This window comes from Agelaius tricolor, unplaced genomic scaffold (genome assembly GCF_023055355.1).
Source record: "Agelaius tricolor isolate 1412-34295 unplaced genomic scaffold, bAgeTri1.0.p SCAF_75, whole genome shotgun sequence".
NCBI classification, from domain to species: Eukaryota; Metazoa; Chordata; class Aves; order Passeriformes; family Icteridae; genus Agelaius; species Agelaius tricolor.
Window position 1 is genome coordinate 649977 of NW_027269335.1, and position 19179 is coordinate 669155.

General features: G+C 50.5%; 1 protein-coding gene across 1 annotated transcript; it reads right to left on the minus strand.

Moving 5' to 3' along the window:
• Positions 1-6258: 6258 nt before the first annotated feature.
• On the minus strand, positions 6259-15848 carry ASB1 (ankyrin repeat and SOCS box containing 1). The gene is made up of 5 exons (XM_071418078.1): positions 15767-15848; positions 15535-15681; positions 13611-13913; positions 8553-8938; positions 6259-7185 (listed from the first exon to the last, which is right to left on the minus strand). The coding sequence occupies exons 1-5, from the start codon at positions 15799-15801 to the stop codon at positions 7052-7054; spliced, it is 1005 nt and encodes a 334-aa protein (XP_071274179.1). The 5' UTR covers positions 15802-15848; the 3' UTR covers positions 6259-7051.
• Positions 15849-19179: the final 3331 nt, after the last annotated feature.

Here is a 19179-nt window from a genome sequence, read left to right on the forward strand (position 1 = left end):
TGACCATTCCCTGGGGAGCCTGGGCAGTGCCCAGCACCCTCTGGGGGAAGAGCTTTTCCTTTAGCTGGATGGACACCAGTTGGGAACCAAGGTGAAAGTCCAGCCAAGGCTTCCCAGTGAATTCTGTGCTGGTTCAGAGTGGACATGATGCATTTTCACCATGACTGTGTGGCATTTTGAATGCTCTCTTGTGGGAAACAAGCACAAACCTGCAGCTGTTCACAGCAGCACAAAGCTCAAAGTTCCAGAAGTCTGAATGTACAAATAATCTCTAATTCTCCCATTTTTTTTTTGTCTTTGGATAGCACAGAAACATGGGATTTATGTTTACCTGCACCTTTTGGCCTCTCTTGATGCACAGACACATCCACAGAGGGAAGAGGAACAAGGTTCCCAGCAATGGGAACAGTAAAACTTCCTGGCCTTGTTTGTGTTGGCACAACGGCTTCTGCTGACATCCCTGCATCCTTCACGGTCCACCGTGCATGAAATATCCCGGGTTATCACTGAGCTGAAAGTTGATGGATCCAGCCCAAAATTTCCTGAACACCCAGCAAGAACAACTCCTGGCAAGAGGGACCAGACAGTGTCTCGGGCTGCTGGGTCAAAAATAGCTCTCAATTGTCAGATCTCACAGCTGGCCCATGGCAAGGGGTGGAGTGAGATGGGCTCCAAGGTCCCTTCCAGCCCATCAAATCCCTCTGGGATTCCAGAATGCTTCAGCTTGGAGAAAGTTTGCACTAATGGAGATTGGTAATTAAAGGACGTGATACTAAATGGAACTTAGGACAGCTGGGAATTCCTCCTTGCCTAATGATATTTATAGGATTTATTGGTTGCTTGGATGAAGGTAAAGCCTTGAACACCTTCAGACAACAGTATTACAATCTATTTGTTACAAAGCCCAATTCCTTTCCAGCTCAGTAAGATGGACCTGGAGGTGAATGCCCAGGAGCCACAGGCACCTTGCACTATCCCAGGGTGCTCCAAGCCCCATCCAGCCTGCCCTTGGACACTTCCAGGGATCCAGGGGCAGCCACAGCTGCTCTGGACACCCTGTGTCAGGGCCCCCCCAGCCTCACAGGGAAGAATTCCTTCCCAATATCCCATCTACCCCTGCCCTCTGGCAGTGGGAAGCCATTCCCCCCTGTCCTGGCACTCCAGGTCCCTGTAAACACTCCTTGTGTAAAGATAAGATCAAAAGGATAAAAATTCCAGAAGCTGTTCCCACACTGATATAAAATGCCCAATAGCTAAAATTATCCCCCAAAAAAGAAATTTTTGGTAAAAACTGCATCTTGTGGGAAGTGAAAGAAGGGGTGAACCCATGAATACATTCCAACTGCAAACAAAAGCAGGCTCAGAAACACTCACCAAACAATCCAGCCCACTCCGTGTGCCTCCTAAATCTCCTGTGCCTCCAACGGGTGCCACAGGCTCTCAATGCCGTGAGTGACACAACGTGGGGCTAACAGCACTCAGTGCTCTAAAAGCTGTTCCTTAATTTAACTTCCAATTTATGGAGGCATTTTACCATCCTTCAACTCTCATTTTCTCTGAGGAAACGCAGGCCCCGCTTTGCGAAACGTTAAAATAAATGGATGTCGCCAAATTATTAAAATGAAAGGCAAGTGCAGGGTTGGCCAAGCAGATCATGGCTGGAGCCCAGCTTCCCAAATTCCCTGAGCAGCTTTCAGCTGATGGTGGAAAGGCGCCATCAGCGGGAATTTCGTGTCTGCAAGCATCACCTCACCCTGGTATGTTTGGAAAGCTCATGGACAGCCTGTGCCACGGGGAGGGGAGCGTGCACGGCTCGTCCATCATCCTGATGCCTTGGGGGTGGGATGGCTGGAGCCATAAATCAACCAAGCTCTGCTGCTCCATCCTACCCATCCTGCCTTCATTTATCTCTCTGTGCTGGATCGTGGAATCACAGAGCGCTGTGGGATGGAAAAGCTCTAAAGACCCATCCTGTTCCACGCCCTGCCGTGAGCAGGGACACCTTCCACGAGGCTGCTCCAAGCCTGGCTTGTCTCATTTTGGAGTTTTTAGACCCTTTTTAGGAGCAAGGCCGTGGTGGCACACGTGGACTCCTGGCCAGGCAGGCTGGGGCTGGCTGAGTTTCTGTTGGAAAGCTGCGCCGTGCCTCTCACAAACACCAGATGCTGCAGGCCGGGGAAACAAAGAGCACTTTCCTGTAAACAACAGCACACTGCAGCCCTCTGCCAGGCACCAACAATGGGAACAGCAAAACACGTGAAAAGAGGTGGAAGACAGAGCAGGGCATGTGGGCTAGGGCGGGGAGAAGTGCAGGATGCAGAGGGAAATGTAAGAAAGGTGCTGGATGCAAAGGGAAAAATAGGAAAGGTGCTGGATGCAGATGGGAGAATGGGAAAGGTGCTGGATGCAGGTGGGGGAATGAGAAAGGTGCTGGATGAGCTCTGTGGGGGTTGCAGCCTCCTGTCACTGTGCAGGGCTGGGGAGGGCTTGGTCAGCCCCTGCCCTCTCCATGAAATCCCAGAAAGTTTGGGTGGGAAGGGACCTTAAAGCCCATCCCATTCCATCCCCTGCCATGGGCAGGGACAATTTCCACTATCCCAGGCTGCTCCAAGCCCTGTCCAGCCTGGCCTTGGGCACTTCCAGGGATCCAGGGGCAACAAGAACCTTTTCCTTCTTTTCCTTTCACAACGCTTTTCTTTCTTTTTCTTCATGGCTGCAAGTTGCAGGGGTCACAAAGAGCTCTTCTGGGAAGGAAGACAAGCCTGGAGGAGCTGATGGAGAACAACAATAAAAAGTTAAATAACCTGGGGCTTCCCCAGCAGCGCCTGGGGAGTGGGAACAACAGATCCTAGAGGAAATGCTTTGAGACTGCCAGAGATTTGGTCAGCTCTCATAGCCCAGAGTGAATATTTGGGCATCACACAGTGCAAGAAGAAATATTTTCCTCGCTGCTGCAGATCTCAGAATGAGATTAACGAGGGTGAGTAATAAGGAACATGTTGCAATGCTGTTATAAAAGCAAGGACAGGCTCTCAGGTGAGTCTGTCACACAGGAAATTCAGTGAGAGGGGACCAGAAATCACAGCTTGTCTGTCCTGAAGGGCACAAGTAAATAATATTCAATTCCTTTAAACAATTCCACATTTATTGTCCTCAAACTGGCAGCTCAGACACACAGATCTCTCCTGTTTGAGGATAAATCCCCAGTTCCAAGCTGCAGCACAGAAATGATGTCACTGAATTGTGGGTACCAATTTGGGGTGGCCTGGGGGGAGATGCATGAAGAGGCAGGAGGGAGACACTCCAAATTAGAATAATATCGAGGCTGGAAGTGCTAAAATTTAAGATTAAGGCTTGTTTGGCTTTGTTTTTCATCACCATAATTCCAGACCATTTGATCCTTTTCTTCCAATTCAGGAAAAACTCTGGTTTTGCCTTCAGAGGAAACACTGGCAGCAGATCAGACAAATCTCCTGAGTGAAAAAAGCAGGAATCCTAAAAAAGGGACTGTGCCCTTGCCTGGAGGCAGCTGCATGGACTAAATCCTCAGGTACACATGCTAATCCTCAGGAAAAACACAGCAAACCAGCAGAAACTCATGCTGCTCAAGCTTGTAGGGAGTTTTCCAGTGAAAATGCCACAAAACAAAAAAATCTAAAAAATATTTTGAGGAATTACATCTACTTGCACGCCAAGACAAACTAAGGAGCTGCATTTCCAGAGCGACCAAGGGAGCAGGGGCAGGAATGAGAGGTTTAAAGAGCTCTCTTCAGCCCGGTGTGAAGGTGGAAAAAATTCAGGATGCCCTGAAGATCGCCCAGGAGGGGCAAGGCAGGAGGTGGCAGCGGCGCTGTCCCTGTAACCCCCAGGCAGGGACCGCGGTTCTCCGGCCCCCTCCAGTGGCTACAGCACAGGGCGAGGCCGGCAGGATCCAGCCTTTCCCAAATCCAGAGCCATCCTGCTCCTTTTTGGGCTGCAGGTGGATCCACCTGCCCTCAGGTCTGCTCCTGCTGCTGTCCCAAACCATTCTGACCCTGGGAAAAGCCAACAGGCACTGCTGGGCACTTCTGGAAGTGGCACTTTGTCCCCTCTGTGGTGTTGTGCCACAGTTTTCTTTCTTCACTGGAAAAGGAAGGGCTAAAAAGGTACTGTAACTCAAGTTGGGGTAAAAAGGGCTTTACTTGACTCCAGGGATTGAAAAACAAGAAGCAAACAAACAAACAAAGCTCCAAAACCAACCAAAAAACCACTTCAACCCAACAGATGCCTTTCCCCCACCCTTTGCAAAATGAGCAGGAAATTCAATTTGCATCCCAGCTACCAGCATCCCGTGCCCTGGAAATTCTCCCCTAGCAACAAAAGCAAGAAAACCAATGTGAAAGGACAGCTTTGGAGCAGCTTGGCTGATTCCAGACCTGGTTTGGTTCTTCAAGCATTTGCCAAATCTTCTTATCCTGGTTCATTCAAGCTTCCAGCAAGGCCACGCCATACAGACTTTATGCATACTGCACAAATATAATGGGCATTTTTCAATATATGGGATGTACACTGCAGGAATATATTAATTTTCCACCCACAGCTTTACAAAGCTCAATTTTTACTCACATTATCTGAGCATGTCCCATGGACAACATGGTAAAAATACCTGTACAAAATGGATTGCTTTGTTGCATAGGAGGGAATGGTGAAGTCTAAGTTGAGGCAAAAAGAAATGCTGTTTATATAGTGTGAAAGGACAGAAAGGCATCAATTATTGAGATTTCATACTGGAAGACTATTGTTTCCTGGGTTTAAAAGGACAGGGTAAGGCACAGGATGCAGGGTTTTGCCCTATAGGACAGGACAATGAAGTCTATGAATATCCTGAATCTATTTCAAGATTATTATCTCTCTACGGTGAAAATTCCAAATTCTCTGTGTATTAAACCAGCTCAGCAAAGCTGGGTTTAAGTAGCCACAGCAACCAATCTCCACAGGGACTTCATTCCAACAGAATCCTGTGCACTTACAGCTTAATTTCATGTGAGTTGTGCCCAGGTTGGACTCATTCCAGGCCCTCAAGCCAAAGGTTTGGCCATTTCCAGAGGCAAAGTCCCTCAGTGAAGATGGAAGTTGGATGGATGATCCAGGCACTCCAAAGCCTTGATTCCGCATCTCCAAGTCACTGATGAACCTCAGGCTGGTTTGCTGCTGGGCTGGGAGAACCATCCTTAGATCTGGAGAGATCCATGCTCAAGGGAATCCTTTGGATGGAATCTCTAATTAACATTGTAACAGACTCAGCTTTAATTACAGACCAGACTTACATCAAGCACCGAGTTGAGTCCATCCTCTCAATTCCTTTGGGCCACCCTCTGACATTCCCACTGAGGAATATCAGCTCACTCATTGCAGCTCATTCCAGGTGGAACCACCACCCAGAGGGGGGCTGAGCACAGGAACAGGGAATGCTCCCAGCCCCAAGGAACTCCAGGAGCATTTGGACAATGCCCTCAGGAGTGCACAGGGTGGGATTGCTGGGCTGTCTGTGCAGGGCCAGGAGCTGGACTGGGTGATCCTTGTGGGTCCTTCCAGCTCTCCCCACAACCATCCTACCACCTTCACCCCAACTGGGGGTCCCATTTACAAACCAACTAAAAATCCTCAGGGAAAAACCAACCCCAAAAGCTGTTCCTGTGGCACTTTCTCAAGCCAGCCCTTCTCATTTTCTGCCTCCCCATACTGGAGCTTGGGAGCACAGTGAGCTCCTGCAAACCATTATGGATCCCCCAGCCAGGTGCCAAGAGGCTTTACAACCTGTTTGCATCTCCCAGGCATGTTCACACCTCTATAAAGCCAGTGCACAACTCGCTGCCAGCGCCGGGAAAACCAAAACCAGCTGCAGGCCTGGGAAGGGAACGGTGCAGAACTGCCCTTCCTCACCTGCCCACAGCTCCACTCCACTGCACCTCACCTGGAGAAGGTCTGGAAATATCCTCTGCTCTGGTTGGCTTTTGCATTTATTTATGCCTCTGGGAAAAGAACATTTTGGAACCAACGTTGAGGCCTACAGGGTGAGCTCAGAGGGTCCAGGGACAGGGCTTGGAGCAACCCAGGATAGTGGAAGGTGTCCCTGCCCATGACCTAGGTGAGCTTTAAGGTCCCTTCCAACTCAAACCAAGCTGGGATTCTCTGATCTTTAAGGTCACATGTGGAAAATTACCTTTGCCAGCTGGATGAGCATGGGAAGAAGAGCAAAGAAAAAATCATCCAAAAAAATTAACTTATAACACAGTGATTTTACTTGAATCAATAAAGTTAAAGCAAGTACCAATTATCACCTGAGATTTTTCCCAAGATCCTAAGGCATCACCATCTCTATCCTTCTAAAGTTGCTGTTCTGACAAGGATTCCTCTGCACTGAGCACATCACTGGCTGACCCTGAGATTGCAACAAAAGGCTGCTGACTCCCTGCAGAATGACTCTTCTGGAAGTTTGTGGCATGAAGAGGCACTGGAATTGAAAGGAGCCCAGGCTGCTGGATGTAACATTGTGATTAGAAGCACAAAATCTCCCAGCTCCTCAAAATAAACCCCTTTTTTCTCCCTTTTCCACGATGCAAACAAAACAGACCCGTTACGCGGATCTGGGTGGGTTTTCTCTGGTCTTACCATGGGATATGGAGTAAAATGTAGGTAGGAACTTCTGGTTTTATGTGCTGTGATGGGAAAAATAGTAAAGTAGGGACACCTTCCCCACACAGAAATGCCACAGAGACCCCAGGTGTGTGTGTGTGTGTGAGACACAGATCAGTAACAGAGGTTACACATTTGCCAACAGCTATAGGATATATTGTATTTGCTCCAGCAACACCCACACACTTTAGCAGCCTCTCCCCAAGGAGATAAGACACTGAATCACTGCACCCTAAATCTGGAGGAGAAAAAAAAATCCACAGGAGCAGGGAATTATGTGCACTCCATGAAGGAAAAAGAGGCAGGATTGGCACCTGGCTCTGTCAGGGCACTCATTTACCAAGTCAAACTGTCCCCAAAAGCAGCCAGCCGCCCTTTAACTGTTTTCATGGAGTAAAAATTGTTTAATGGGGTCTGGGATGGGAAGGCTGTGGATCAGATCCAGGCGGGATTTGCCAAGGATTCTCCGCACAGCTATGCGGCACAGAGACAAGAGGCTCCGGGCGCGGCCTGCAAGGAAAAACACAGGGAAGCATTACTGGGGAAACAGAGAGGGAGAACAGCAACACCAAGGCAGGGAGGGAGAGCTGAGTGAGCACAAATCCTGCCTCGTGAGGAGGTCAAAGCTCCTGGGTTTGGAGCAGATTTCCAACTGCATGGGCAGGCTGGAAGGGCTGGAGACCATGGAGGCCATCGCTGCCAAGCCCACAGCAGGACCTGAGGGAGCAGCTGGAGCTGTGCCAGGGTTAGGGTTAGGTTGGATTTTAGGAAAAGGTTCTTCCCCCAGAGGGAGCTGGGCAATGACCAGGCTCCCCAGGGAATGGGCACAGCCTCAAGAGCTCCAGGAGTGTTTGGACAACGCTCTCAGGGTCGGATTGTTGGGGGGTCTGTGCAGGGCCTGAGGTTGGGCTGGATGATCCCTGTGGATCCCTTCCAACTTGACCATTCTATTTGGATCATTTTAAAATTATGTCAACAGCACTGACTGCCAGCTCAGACCTTATCCCAACTTTCTTTTGAGGGCTTCCTTAGAGTCCATGGAGAGCTCTTCCAGCACAGGGATAGTGGTGCCCATGCTGATTCAGGAACTGGACCTCCATGGCACCACTCCATTATCCCATATGCTCCACCTGAGGAGCCCCATTTGCCTACTAAACCCAGGCCTAATGGAACTCCAGCTTATGTGAGCCTCCCTCCTCAGAATCCCAGGCAGGTCTGAAAACCAAGCCCATGCAAAGCTGAGTAATCTGGGCATGTAAATTGTATCCCACAGCCTGAATCCCTTTGAAATTTCTCTGGAGTTCAAGAGGGAAACCCCACTTGCACCCCTGGTGCCAAGCTGTGGCCTTCACCAGGTGGGTTTCCAAGGTGCTGCACTTTTCCCCACCTTTTTTCACCTCCATCTGAGCTTCCTCCTGCCCCTTTTTACCACTGTTTGTGGCTTTCCTTCCCAACCAGTCTGTCCAGATCAAACTCCCTCCTGGATCCAGAGCCCAGGGTCACACAGGAACAGCTGGGACACACCTGTGTGGCTCTGGAGAGCTGGTGATCCACAGCTCCAAAACCCAGCTCAGATAGGAACCCTATGCCTTGGAAAAGTCAATGGAAGAGAGCCGGGAGAGATAAAAAAGGCGGAGTAACAGAGGTTGGGCTGCTGAAGGACTCAAGAGGGGAAAACACCGTGTGAAGGTGCAGAATGCAACAGGGGAAAAGGAGGGAGAGGAGAAGTCATTAATGCTTTGTTTGCCAGCTTGTTAGACCCCACCATCTAATTGCTGAAGGCCCTTGAAGTGAGGACACCAACACAGTTCAAACAACCCTTCCAAAGCGCTCTCCCGCACCCACAGCGCCGCTCCAGGGACCCCAACCCCACTCACCCCTGGCTTCCTTGAACACCTCCAGCGCCTCGGCGTTCACCTTGACCCTCCCCGTGGCCTCGAGCCCCAGGGCCTCCACCTTGACGAGGTTGAGATCCGCGCCGAAGTCGACGAGGAGGCGCACGAAGGCGGGCTCGCAGCCATGCCGCAGCACGGCGTCCAGCACGCACACAGGCGAGCCCCGCGAGAAGCCCTGCACGTTGATGGGCCCGCAGCAGTTGAAATCCGGGTCGGCTCCCGCCTGGAGCAGCAGGCGGAAGCAGGGCAGGTTGTGGTAGGCAGCACTGATGTACAGGGGACACACCACCAGCGTGGTCAGCGGCCGCAGCGCCTGCCCCGGCCCGCGCGACGCCGGCTGGTGGTTCACGTCCACGTCCGCGCCGTACCTGCGCCAGGGAAAGGGAGGGAAGGTTGGGAATGGCAAGGGATGAGGCTGAGGGACGTGGAGAGAGAACCTCTGGAACCTGCCCATCCCTTTGGAAAGGGATCTGGGGGTGCTGGTTGACATCTGGTGGAATATGAGCCAGCAATGTGCTGTGATGGTGCTCACAGGGGTCTTAGGATGAGGGAAGAGACAAGGATCTGACTCCATGTTACAGAAGGCTTGATTTATTATTTTATGATATATATTACATTAAAACTACACTAAAAGAATAAAAGAAAAGGTTCTCAGAAGGCTAGCTAAGCTAAGAATAGGAAGAAAAAAGAATGATAACAAAAGGCAGCTGTCTCTGACTCTGTCCAAGGCAGCTGGGCCTTGATTGGCCATTCATTATAAACATCCAAGATGAGCTAATCAAAAATCTACCTGTTGCATTCCACAGCAGCAGACAATCACTGTTTACATTTTGTCCCTGAGGCCTCTCAGCTTCTCAGGAAGAAAATATCCTAAGGGAAGGATTTGACATGAAAAGATGTCTGCGACAATGTGCCTTGGCGACAAAGAAGGCCAATGGCTCCTGCCTGCACTGGCTTGCCCTCCTGGTGGATTGTTTGGGTTTGCATGGCCAGTTTTGGTGGTGGGAGGGTACACGGATGGTATTTTCAGAAGCTTCCTGTCGCAGACATCTTTTATGAAAAATCCTTTCCTTAGGATTTTTCCTCCTGAGAAGCTGAGAGGCCTCAGGAACAAAATGTAAACAATGGTTATCTGCTGCTGTGGAATGCAACAGGTGCATCTGTGATTAGCCCATGTTGGTTGTTTCTAATTAATGGCCAATCACAGTGAGCTGGCTCAGACAGAGAGTTCGAGCAACAAGCCTTTGTTATCATTCTTTGCTATTCTATTCTTAGCTAGCCTTCTGAGGAAATCCTTTCTTCTATACTTTTAGTATTGTTTTAATATAATATATATCATAAAATAATAAATCAAGCCTTCTGAAACATGGAGTCAGATCCTCGTCTCTTCCTTCAACCTGAGACCCCTGTGAGCAGCGTCACAGCTTCCCCCTTGAGAAGGAGGGAAGGTGGTTTTGAAGATTGATTCCAGTTCTCATTACCCTGCTCTGATTTGGTACGGCCAGCAGGAGCAGGGAGGTCATTCCTTCCCTGTACTCAGCACTGGTGAGGGCACACCTCAAGTGCTGTGTCCAGTTCTGGGCCCTCAGTTTGGGAAGGATGCTTGAGATGCTTGAGCCATCCAGAGCAGGGCAACGAGGCTGGTGAGGGGCTGGGAACACAAACCCTGTGAGGAATGTTTGAAGGAGCTGGGGTTGTTTAGCCTGGAGAAGAGGAGGCTCAGAGGTGACCTTATTGCTCTCTACAACTCCCTGAAGGGAGGTTGCAGACAGGTGGGGTTGGTCTCTTCCACCAGGCAGCACTGACAGAACCAGAGGATTCAGTCTCCAGCTACATCAGGGAAGGTACAGGTTGGATATTAGGAAAAAATTTTCCCCAAAAGAATAATAAAGTACTGGGATGCTCTTCCCAGGGAGGTGGTGGAATCACCATCTCTGGACGTGTTTAAAAAAAGACTGGACATGGCTCTTGGTGATATAGTCTAAGTGAGGTGTTAGGGCATAGGATGGACTCAATGATCTTAGAGGTCTCTTCCAACCTCATTATTCTGTGATTCTGTAATCCCTACCCTCAGATGTTGGGCCTGGCAGCACTTCTGGGTGGGGACAACAGTGTGATATCCCAGAAGCAAAGATGCTGCCCTCCCACAACAACCCAGGATTTGGAGAGAGGAGGAACAGCAACATCCTTGCCCTCCTGATGGATTGGGTTTGCAAGGCCAGGTTTTGGTGGTGGGAGGGTACAGGGGTGGTATGTTCAGAAGCTTCCCCCATGTTGCTTCCCCCTTGAGAAGGAGGGAAGGTGTTTTTTAAGATTGATTCCACTTCTCATTACCCTGCTCTGTTTTTATTAGGGATAAATTAAACTGATACCCCTGAGTTGAGTCTGTTTTGCCCATGATGGTATTTAGTGAGTGATCTCTCCCCTTCCTTATCTCCCCTACTTCTTATCTCTCCTGTTCCTTATCTTGACCCAGGAACTTTTAGCTGTATTTTCTCTCCTCTCGTGCCTTGGCACCAGGGATGGCTCAGCCCTGAGCCAGCACCACAGTAATGCTGGATGCTAATGAGCTGCCTGGGGAGCAGGGATGTTTCCAGATGACTCCACTGAAGAGGGATGCTGAAATAACTTCCCTACCAGGACAAAACGGGCCAAAAAAGCAACACAGGCGCTCGATCCCAAACAGCAGGGAAATAGAAACAGGAATCTGCACTCCACAGCGAAATATCCATGACAAACCCCTGCTCCCAAAGGAGCTGGAGGGGATGGAATCTACTGGGGATTCCCTCAGACAGTAATTCCATGTACCTCTCATGCAGCTTGGATGGAAAGAAGGAGGAAAACAGCACAATCCCTAAGGAGTAGCTGGTTTTAATCCAAAGCCCTGTCTGTTCTACCCACAGAGGGAGAAAAGGCTCCTTCACCCACCAGTTTCTCTCCCCAAATTGCAAACTGAGCACTCAGAGAACCAGGTTTTTCCTACCCAGCAAGATATTCCTTTCAGGAGTTCATAAAACTAAGGAAAATACCTGGGGACAAATCCTACCTCAAAGCAGGCACGGTTCTCGCTGAAACCAGCGGGGACTGCTCCCCGTCTGACAAATATTTACCCAAATCCTGCAGTTCTGAGCATGGCAAGAGTCTCATTCCAACTAAGCACACACAGAACAAGGGCTGAGAGACTCCTCTAAGAGCTGCAGATGGCACAAAGTGCATTTTTCCCCTTAAAATCAGATTACACAAGCATTTGGACAGTTATCTGTGCTGCTCTGGGACTTCCACAGGGCTGTTTAAAGGCCGCTGCCTCCTGAGCAGGCAGCAGATCTCCCTCCATTTCAGTCCTTTCTTCCCCCATTACTACCATCAAAATTCTCAGTGGAAGCTCTCAATTCAAAGCAAACCCCCAAATTCTGCTTTTAGCAGGGTCAGGCATGCACCTGAGGGATGGGGGTGATTTGGCAAATCTCTTTTTCCCAGTTTTAGCCTGGCAAAGGGATCCTCTCATCCTTGCTACCCTCTGTTCCACTGCAGGTAGCAGTGGTTCCCACCACAGCACGATCCCAAATTATCAGGAATGCCATTTATACCCTGGCATTAGAACCCTAAATATTTCCAGCAGCCTCCCAGTAAAATGGATCCCCACTCCATAGCCACGTGTGGATTTACTGTTCATGGATGGGATTTCACCTCTTGCTTGGTTCAGCACTTGCAGGAATGCTCAGGGATCCCAACGGGATTTTCAAACCAGGTGATGTTTACACACCTGCAGCACACCTGACTGGGCTCAGGTTCTCTCAAAATATTCCCTCCTATCTCAGGAAAAGTGTCTTCCTCGTTGCACTCTCCCTGCCAAATCCCGTAGATCTAACATTTTGAAAATCCCTGTAACATAAAGGCTGCATTTTTCACTAAGTAACTCTGCACAGATCTCTGAAACCCCTACTCTTGAGATATTTGAAATTTTGGGCAATCTGACAATTTAGTATTAGCTTAGCAGCCTTGGGAGAGACATTGCCTAATAAAAAGAGATTGGAAAAACTCCAGTTAATTTTTAATCCTGAAAGTTGTCCAAAATCTTGCTTTTAATATTGCTGGTGAGCTATCCCAAGGAGCAGACACATAAATCAAGGCATCAGCTCTCCCTGTGCTGCTGAAATACCATTTGCTACATTTCACCCTGCCTGGGTGGAGAGAGCAGGGGAGATTTTTGGGAATGCAACAAGTTGAACCCTGTATCAACAAGCCCGTGCTGATGGGAACATCCTCCTCTCAGCTTGTTGGGAAAGGAGCAAGGAGGGGGGGATTAGCTCCCCTTCTTCCTCCAAGCTGTACTTGTATGAAAATTCAAAAAGGGGAAGAAAATCCCCAAGGATTTTGAATATTTTCCTATTCAAATCCTTTTGTTATTTTCTAGCATTTGAGGTCATCAAAGGGATTCCTTCAATTTTCTTCTCTTTCACTATTCTTCCCTACAACCTACATTTTTCCCATTATGATCCCTTATTATTTGGCATCTGTGGCCCACATAGTTGTCCAGAACAATCCCTTGGACAGAAATCTTCCCTTTTAAAAAGAAGGAATAACCAGGGCACGCCTGGTTATTCCTTCTTTTTAAATGGGAAGATTTAAAGGCAGAAGGAGCAATTCAAGTTCCCACAGCCTCCTGCTACAACTTGAGCCCTGCTGGTGCTGCCTGAGGGAAAACCCAGCACCCAGGGAAGTTTTTTGGGGGAATCCACCTCCCTTGTAACTCCAGTCAGGGGTGTGGTGGAAGTGGGGGGGGATTGCAAAATTTGGATGTGAATGGATGGCAGGCTCAGAACTGGAGACTCCACTCTTGGGCTTGGATCAGAACAAGGGGGAACAGCCCCATGACAGGAAATCCAAGGACGTCCCTTTGGGCACCTCTCCTCTCCAATCCAAGAGGCGTGGAGGCTGCAGAGATGGGAGCCCCCAAAAGGTGCAGGCTGTGGGAACAGGTGAGGAGGGAAGGCATCCCAAGGGAGCAGGGGGAAAGGGAGAGGCAGCCCCAGCTCTGACCTGATGAGCTCCCGCAGGATGTCGGCGCGCCCCACCCGCGCCGCGTGGTACACCGGGGTGCTGCGGTGGTGCCGGCTCCCGTTGGGGTCAGCGCCAGCCTTCAACAGGATCTTGGCACACTCCAGGTGCCCGTTGACCACGGCCACGTAGAGAGCTGTCTGCCCTTTGACATCCACCAGGTCGATCTGGGCCCCCTTGCGCAGCAGGAAGTCGACGCAGGGCCCGTGGCCGGCAGTGGCGGCGATGCGCAGCGGCGTGCAGGGCAGCCAGCCGCAGCACCACACCGACTTCTCGTTGATCCGGCTGCCAGGGGGGATACAACACAGTCAGAGCAGCCCCATTCCCTCCAGGAGGGTGCCCTCTGGGAGCTTGGGCACTGCCCAGGCTCCCCAGGGAATGGGCACAGCCCCACGGCTGCCAGAGGTCTGGAAGCGCTTGAACAGCGCTCTCAGGAGTGCTCAGGGTGGGACTGTTGGGGTGTCTGTGCAGGGACAGGGTTGGGCTGGATGATCCTCTGGGTCCCTTCCACTCAGGATATGATTCTCTGATTTCTGGCACTTTTAGCAGCTCCTGTCAATCGCCTGAGAGATGCTGCCTGGACAGGTGAAGCAGAGCAGTGCTTAGATTGTGGGCTTTAGTTGTGCCAGGGGCTGCACACCTGCACAAACCCTGCCTCAAAAATCACCTATAAAAAAATCAAAACAGCCTCTCCCTTCTGTCCCTTTTTAAAGGGATATGTCCCAAACTGGTAATCCAGAGAAGCTGTGCCTGCCCCATTCCTGGAAGTGTCCAAGTCCAGGCTGGACAGGAAGGTCCAGTGGAAGGTGTCCCTGCCCGTTTCAGGGTTAGCATTAGGATGAGCTTTCAGGTCCATATCTGCCTCCCAAATCAAAGACATCACTTCTCTGCTCACTCCATCACCTGTTGAATGGAGCTGTGGGCCCCACCCTCCTCTTCCTGTCAAACTCTGCTTTTTCCCCCAAAAAACCCTCAGCCCAAGGGTCCCAAGAGCCCCAGCTGCCCAGGTAGCAGAGAGAAGGGCTGGCTTGTTCTCATTTTTTGCTGAAATAACACCCTTTTTTTTTTTTTTTTTGAGGCTGGGAGACATTTAGCACTCTAAGCAGATTTCTCCATGATGCAGGAAAATTAATTAACTATCCCCACAGTCACAGGGTTAGCACTGGGCAGATTTTGTAACATGGGGTGTTCCAGGTTTATAGTTGATTATAATCCGTTTTGTATGTTTTCCCCATTACCCGTAGGCTCCCGTTTTCCTGGTATCACATTCCTATCCTGATCTGCAAAGAGTTCATGCACAGCTGCCCCAGCCTCATGAGCAGCTGTGAGATCTGCCTCCTGGGAAACGAGGGAAATGATCTGGGGGAAAAGGGAGCATCCTCTCACCCTGACACCACTCCCATAAAAACCTCCATCTCTGGAATTGTCCAAGGCCAGGCTTGGAGCAACCTGGGATAGTGGAAGGTGTCCCTGCCCGTGGCAGAGGGTGGGATAAGATGAGCTTGAAGGTCCCTTCCTACCCAAACCATGCTATGCAAAAAAAAAGTATGAAATGGGGCTCGCCAAAAGGAGCGGGCTGTGGGGACAGCGAGAGCATCCTAGGAAACACCTCTCCCCAAAACCAGTGGGTGGGATGGGAGCCCCCAAAAAGGTGCAGCTGTGGGAACAGTGGGAAGAACACCCCGACACCTCTCCCAAGAAAAAGGGCTGAGATGAGAGGCCCCAAAAGGCGCAGCTGTGAGGGCAGCGAGCGCAGCGTCCGCCCTGACACCTCTCCCACAAAAATCCCCATCCCTGGTAGTGTCCCAGGCCAGGCTGGACGGGGCTTGGCGCACCCTGGGAGGGGGGCAGGTGTCCCAGGGTGGCACTGGATGCTCTTTAAGGTGTGTGTGGCAGGCATGCCCACCTCTGGAAGCTCTCGTCCTGCAGCAGGCTGCGCAGCGTGGGCAGGTCCCCCACGAAGGCCGCGTCGTGCAGCCGGGTGTCCTCGCAGTGCTCCAGCGGGTGGTCGCAGAACTGCTCCCGCAGCCACTCCTTCAGGTTGCGACCTGCGCTGGAGAGAGGCACACGGCGGGTCAGAAAGGGCTGGCAAAGCGCTGCGACCCCGCTGTCCCCCGGCACCCCCCTGCCCACGGTACCTGCCCGGGGCGGGCGCGTCCCCGCCCTCCGCCATCGCGCCCCGCCGGCCCCGCTCTCTCGCCCTGCCCCGGTCCCTCCCTCGGCTCCTCCTTCCCGGCCTCCCTGCCCGGCCTGATTGGCGCCGCTGCGCTTCCTGATCCCCTTAAGGTGGATCCTCCCGGCTGTGCTCCGTGGCCTCTCCTCCCTCAGCCGCCCAGCCCAGCCCGGCCCGGCCGCTCGTTCCCCTCAGGGCGCTGTGGATCCCGCCGGGACAGCGAGGGTAGGGGCCGGACAGCTTCCCGCAGCTTCTGTGGGCTCCTGTTCTCCCCGTTTCTGGTCATTTCACCGATCTTATCTCGGTTTTCCCGCAGCGCAGCTTCCGGCATCTTCGCTTGGAAGGGATCCACAAGCATCCTGCAGTGCAGCCCTGCCCAGGACAGCCCAACAATCCCACCCTTGGGACCATTGTTCAAATGTTCCTTGGGCTCTGGCAGCCTGGGGCTGTGCCCATTCCCTGGGGAGCCTGGGCAGTGTCCAGCACCCTCTGGGGGAAGAACCTTTCCCTGATCTCCCTCCTGACCCTGCCCTGCCACAGCTCCAGCCATTCCCTCAGGTGCTGCCTCTGTCACAGAGAGCAGAGATTGGAGCTGTCCCTCAGGAGGAAGCTGCCAGCCATGCTGAGACCTCCTCCCTCTCTCTCCTCCTCCTCCTCCTCCTCCTTCTCCTCTCCAAGCTGAACAAGCCAAGTGCCCTCAGCTGTTCCTCATCCCTTCACCATCTTTGTGACATTTCTTTGAATACTCTCCAACAGCTTTATATCCTTATAATTGCTCTACAAGCGTTTAAAACACACCCTCAGCTTCTAAGCACACATTTTCTAGTCTCCAGTGGCAGCAGAGAATGCTGGTCATCCATCCATCCATCCATCCATCCATCCATCCATCCATCCATCCATCCATCCATCCATCCAGGCTCTGGCTGCAAACACGGATTCCTGTGCCTGTTGTACTTTGGGCTCGAGGAACATGCAGGAGACAGGCACAGTCTGCAAATCCAGACTGTTCCCTTTGCCTGCTGGAAGATCAGGAGGGGATGGGATTGATGGGAATTTCAGATTCACTAGCACTGCCACCTTCCCCTGCCTGCAGCCCTTACACCACTGAGTGAGGCACACCCAGGCAATTCCTGGCTTGGTTTCTAACCCCAAGTTACAGCTGCATCCAGAGGCTCTGTGTGCTCCACTCTGTGTCCACCCTGGGCAGGGAAGCAGCCCTACACATCCCATTCCCTGCTTCATCCTTTACCCATTTAATGGGAATACATTTAATGAGCTCCCTCAGCTCCAGTGGAGCGATGGAGACTCATCCAGAGGAAAAACCATGTTGGTCCACGGGCTTTTTTTTTTTTTTTTTTTTTTTTTTTTTTTTTTTTTTTTAATTTGGAGCTGATTGTTCTCTTCTCCTGCAAGGAAAGTGTGGACAGGCAAGAAATGGGAGCAGAGGATGCAGCACTGTTTATTAGCAATATATCCATGTGGGAAAGCAGAGCTCTAGAGGGGAATAAAGGGATGGATAAACAGGACAGACAAAGCTGGAGTTGCTCATGGTTTGAGGTTCCTTCAGTTCTTGCTGCAATAAAGGCAGAAAGTTCTTAGAGACCATATCCCAGGATATTTTCCAGCAGTTTGTCTCCTGAACTAGGCTTTGATTCTCTCCTTTCTTTTTTTCTTTTTTTTTTTTTTAACTTTTCCTTAAATGCACGTGAAGAGCAGCCCATCCCAAGTTGTCCTGACGAGTTCTTGTACAGTGGTGGTGAGAGGGAGTGACTGCAGCCTCAGCCTCCAGCTCTGGGAATCCATCGGTGTTTAAGAGAAATCCCACGGGGAAAAGCACTAAACTCTGCCAATTTATATCACTCCAAGTGGCTGCAGTGGGGAAGTGGAAATTTGCACACCGTTCACCATTTGGTGAAGACCTGGAAAACGCTTTTTCCATGTCTGGAGAAATCCTTTTGTCCAGCATATCCTGACAGCTCCTACCAGCTGTGCCAAGCTGAGGGCACAGGCTGTTGGCAATCCACACTGAAACTGGAGCCTCCAGGAGGAGACTTCCAGGGTCTAAAAATAGTCAATTATCCAACACAGCAACACATGCTGGCTCACCCGTTAGGCAAGACCTGTTCTCCAGCTCCTAAACATGAAGTAATGTAAAAGAAAAACCCTTCAAATTCAATAAATAAATACATAAATAAATCCTGCTGCTCCAGAGGATCCCTCAACCACCCCCTCCACATTCACTAAGATTTCCCACTGCCCCTCCTGAGCGGACACATCCTCCAACTCCCCATCCTCTCCCAACTGTGCTCCTCATCCTCCAAATAAAACAAGTTCAGCCGTCCTGCTCCTGGAAACGGGATCACTAGAAAGGACCAGAAAGGAACCAGCCCATCCACTGGGCTCCCACCAGGACCCTACTTCCTTTCCCCTTTCCTTTCCTTTTTCTCCTTTCCTTTCCTTTTTCCCCTTTCCTTTCCCTTCCTTTTTCCCCTTTCCTTTCCCCTTTCCTTCCCTTTCCCCTTTCCTTTCCCCTTTCCTTTCCTTTCCCCTTCCCTTTCCTTTCCCCTTCCCTTTCCCCTTCCCTTTCCCCTTTCCCCTTTCCTTTCCCCTTTCCCCTTTCCTTTCCTTTCCTTTCCTTTCCTTTCCTTTCCTTTCCTTTCCTTTCCTTTCCTTTCCTTTCCTTTCCTTTCCTTTCCTTTCCTTTTTCCTTTCCTTTTTCCTTTCCTTTTTCCTTTCCTTTTTCCTTTCCTTTCCTTCTCCTCCCCTGATCACAGGGGTGAACTCCTGTTTATCCACTGCTTTTACTCCCTGGAATGAAGCCAGTGGTTGCATTTAGTGCCAGACTGAGAAGAAAATGCACCTCCCTCTCATTCCTGGATAAACATGGACATCTTGGGAGCATTGCCTGAAAAAGAGAATAATTTACACCTGGTGCTAAAACCAGTGGTTAGTCTCACCACCACCACCACCTCCAACGCCCTTTTCCAGGGGCACCACACCTTTTAAATCCACCTAGGTTCTTCCCAGACGTTCCAAGCAGCAGGAAAAAAAAGCTGCATTATGGAATACTTTGCAATTGTAGCTGCTTCGATGCCAGGGTCACAGTGAAAGAAAAGAAACGAAAGAAAAGAAAAAGAAAAGAAAAGAAAAGAAAAGAAAAGAAAAGAAAAGAAAAGAAAAGAAAAGAAAAGAAAAGAAAAGAAAAGAAAAGAAAAGAAAAGAAAAGAAAATGCCATGACCAGAAGTGTAATTCACGCTTAGCTCAGTCCATAAAACTTCTCCTGCCTGGATCCAAGCCATCGGCCTGGATTTGTAGTGAACTCTCAAGTGAAGTTGCCCTAGTGATAAATGCATCTGTGGGGAAAGAGGTGGGGGGAA

Excerpts from the sequence above, each read along its gene's own strand:
- ASB1 (XM_071418078.1), bottom strand. The coding sequence starts at position 15,801 with ATGGCGGAGGGCGGGGACGCGCCCGCCCCGGGCAG. Across the intron at positions 15,682-15,766 it reads GACGCGCCCGCCCCGGGCAG|CGCAGGTCGCAACCTGAAGG; the intron begins GTACCGTGGGCA and ends GCCTCTCTCCAG. Across the intron at positions 13,914-15,534 it reads CAGGACGAGAGCTTCCAGAG|CCGGATCAACGAGAAGTCGG; the intron begins GTGGGCATGCCT and ends CCCCCCTGGCAG.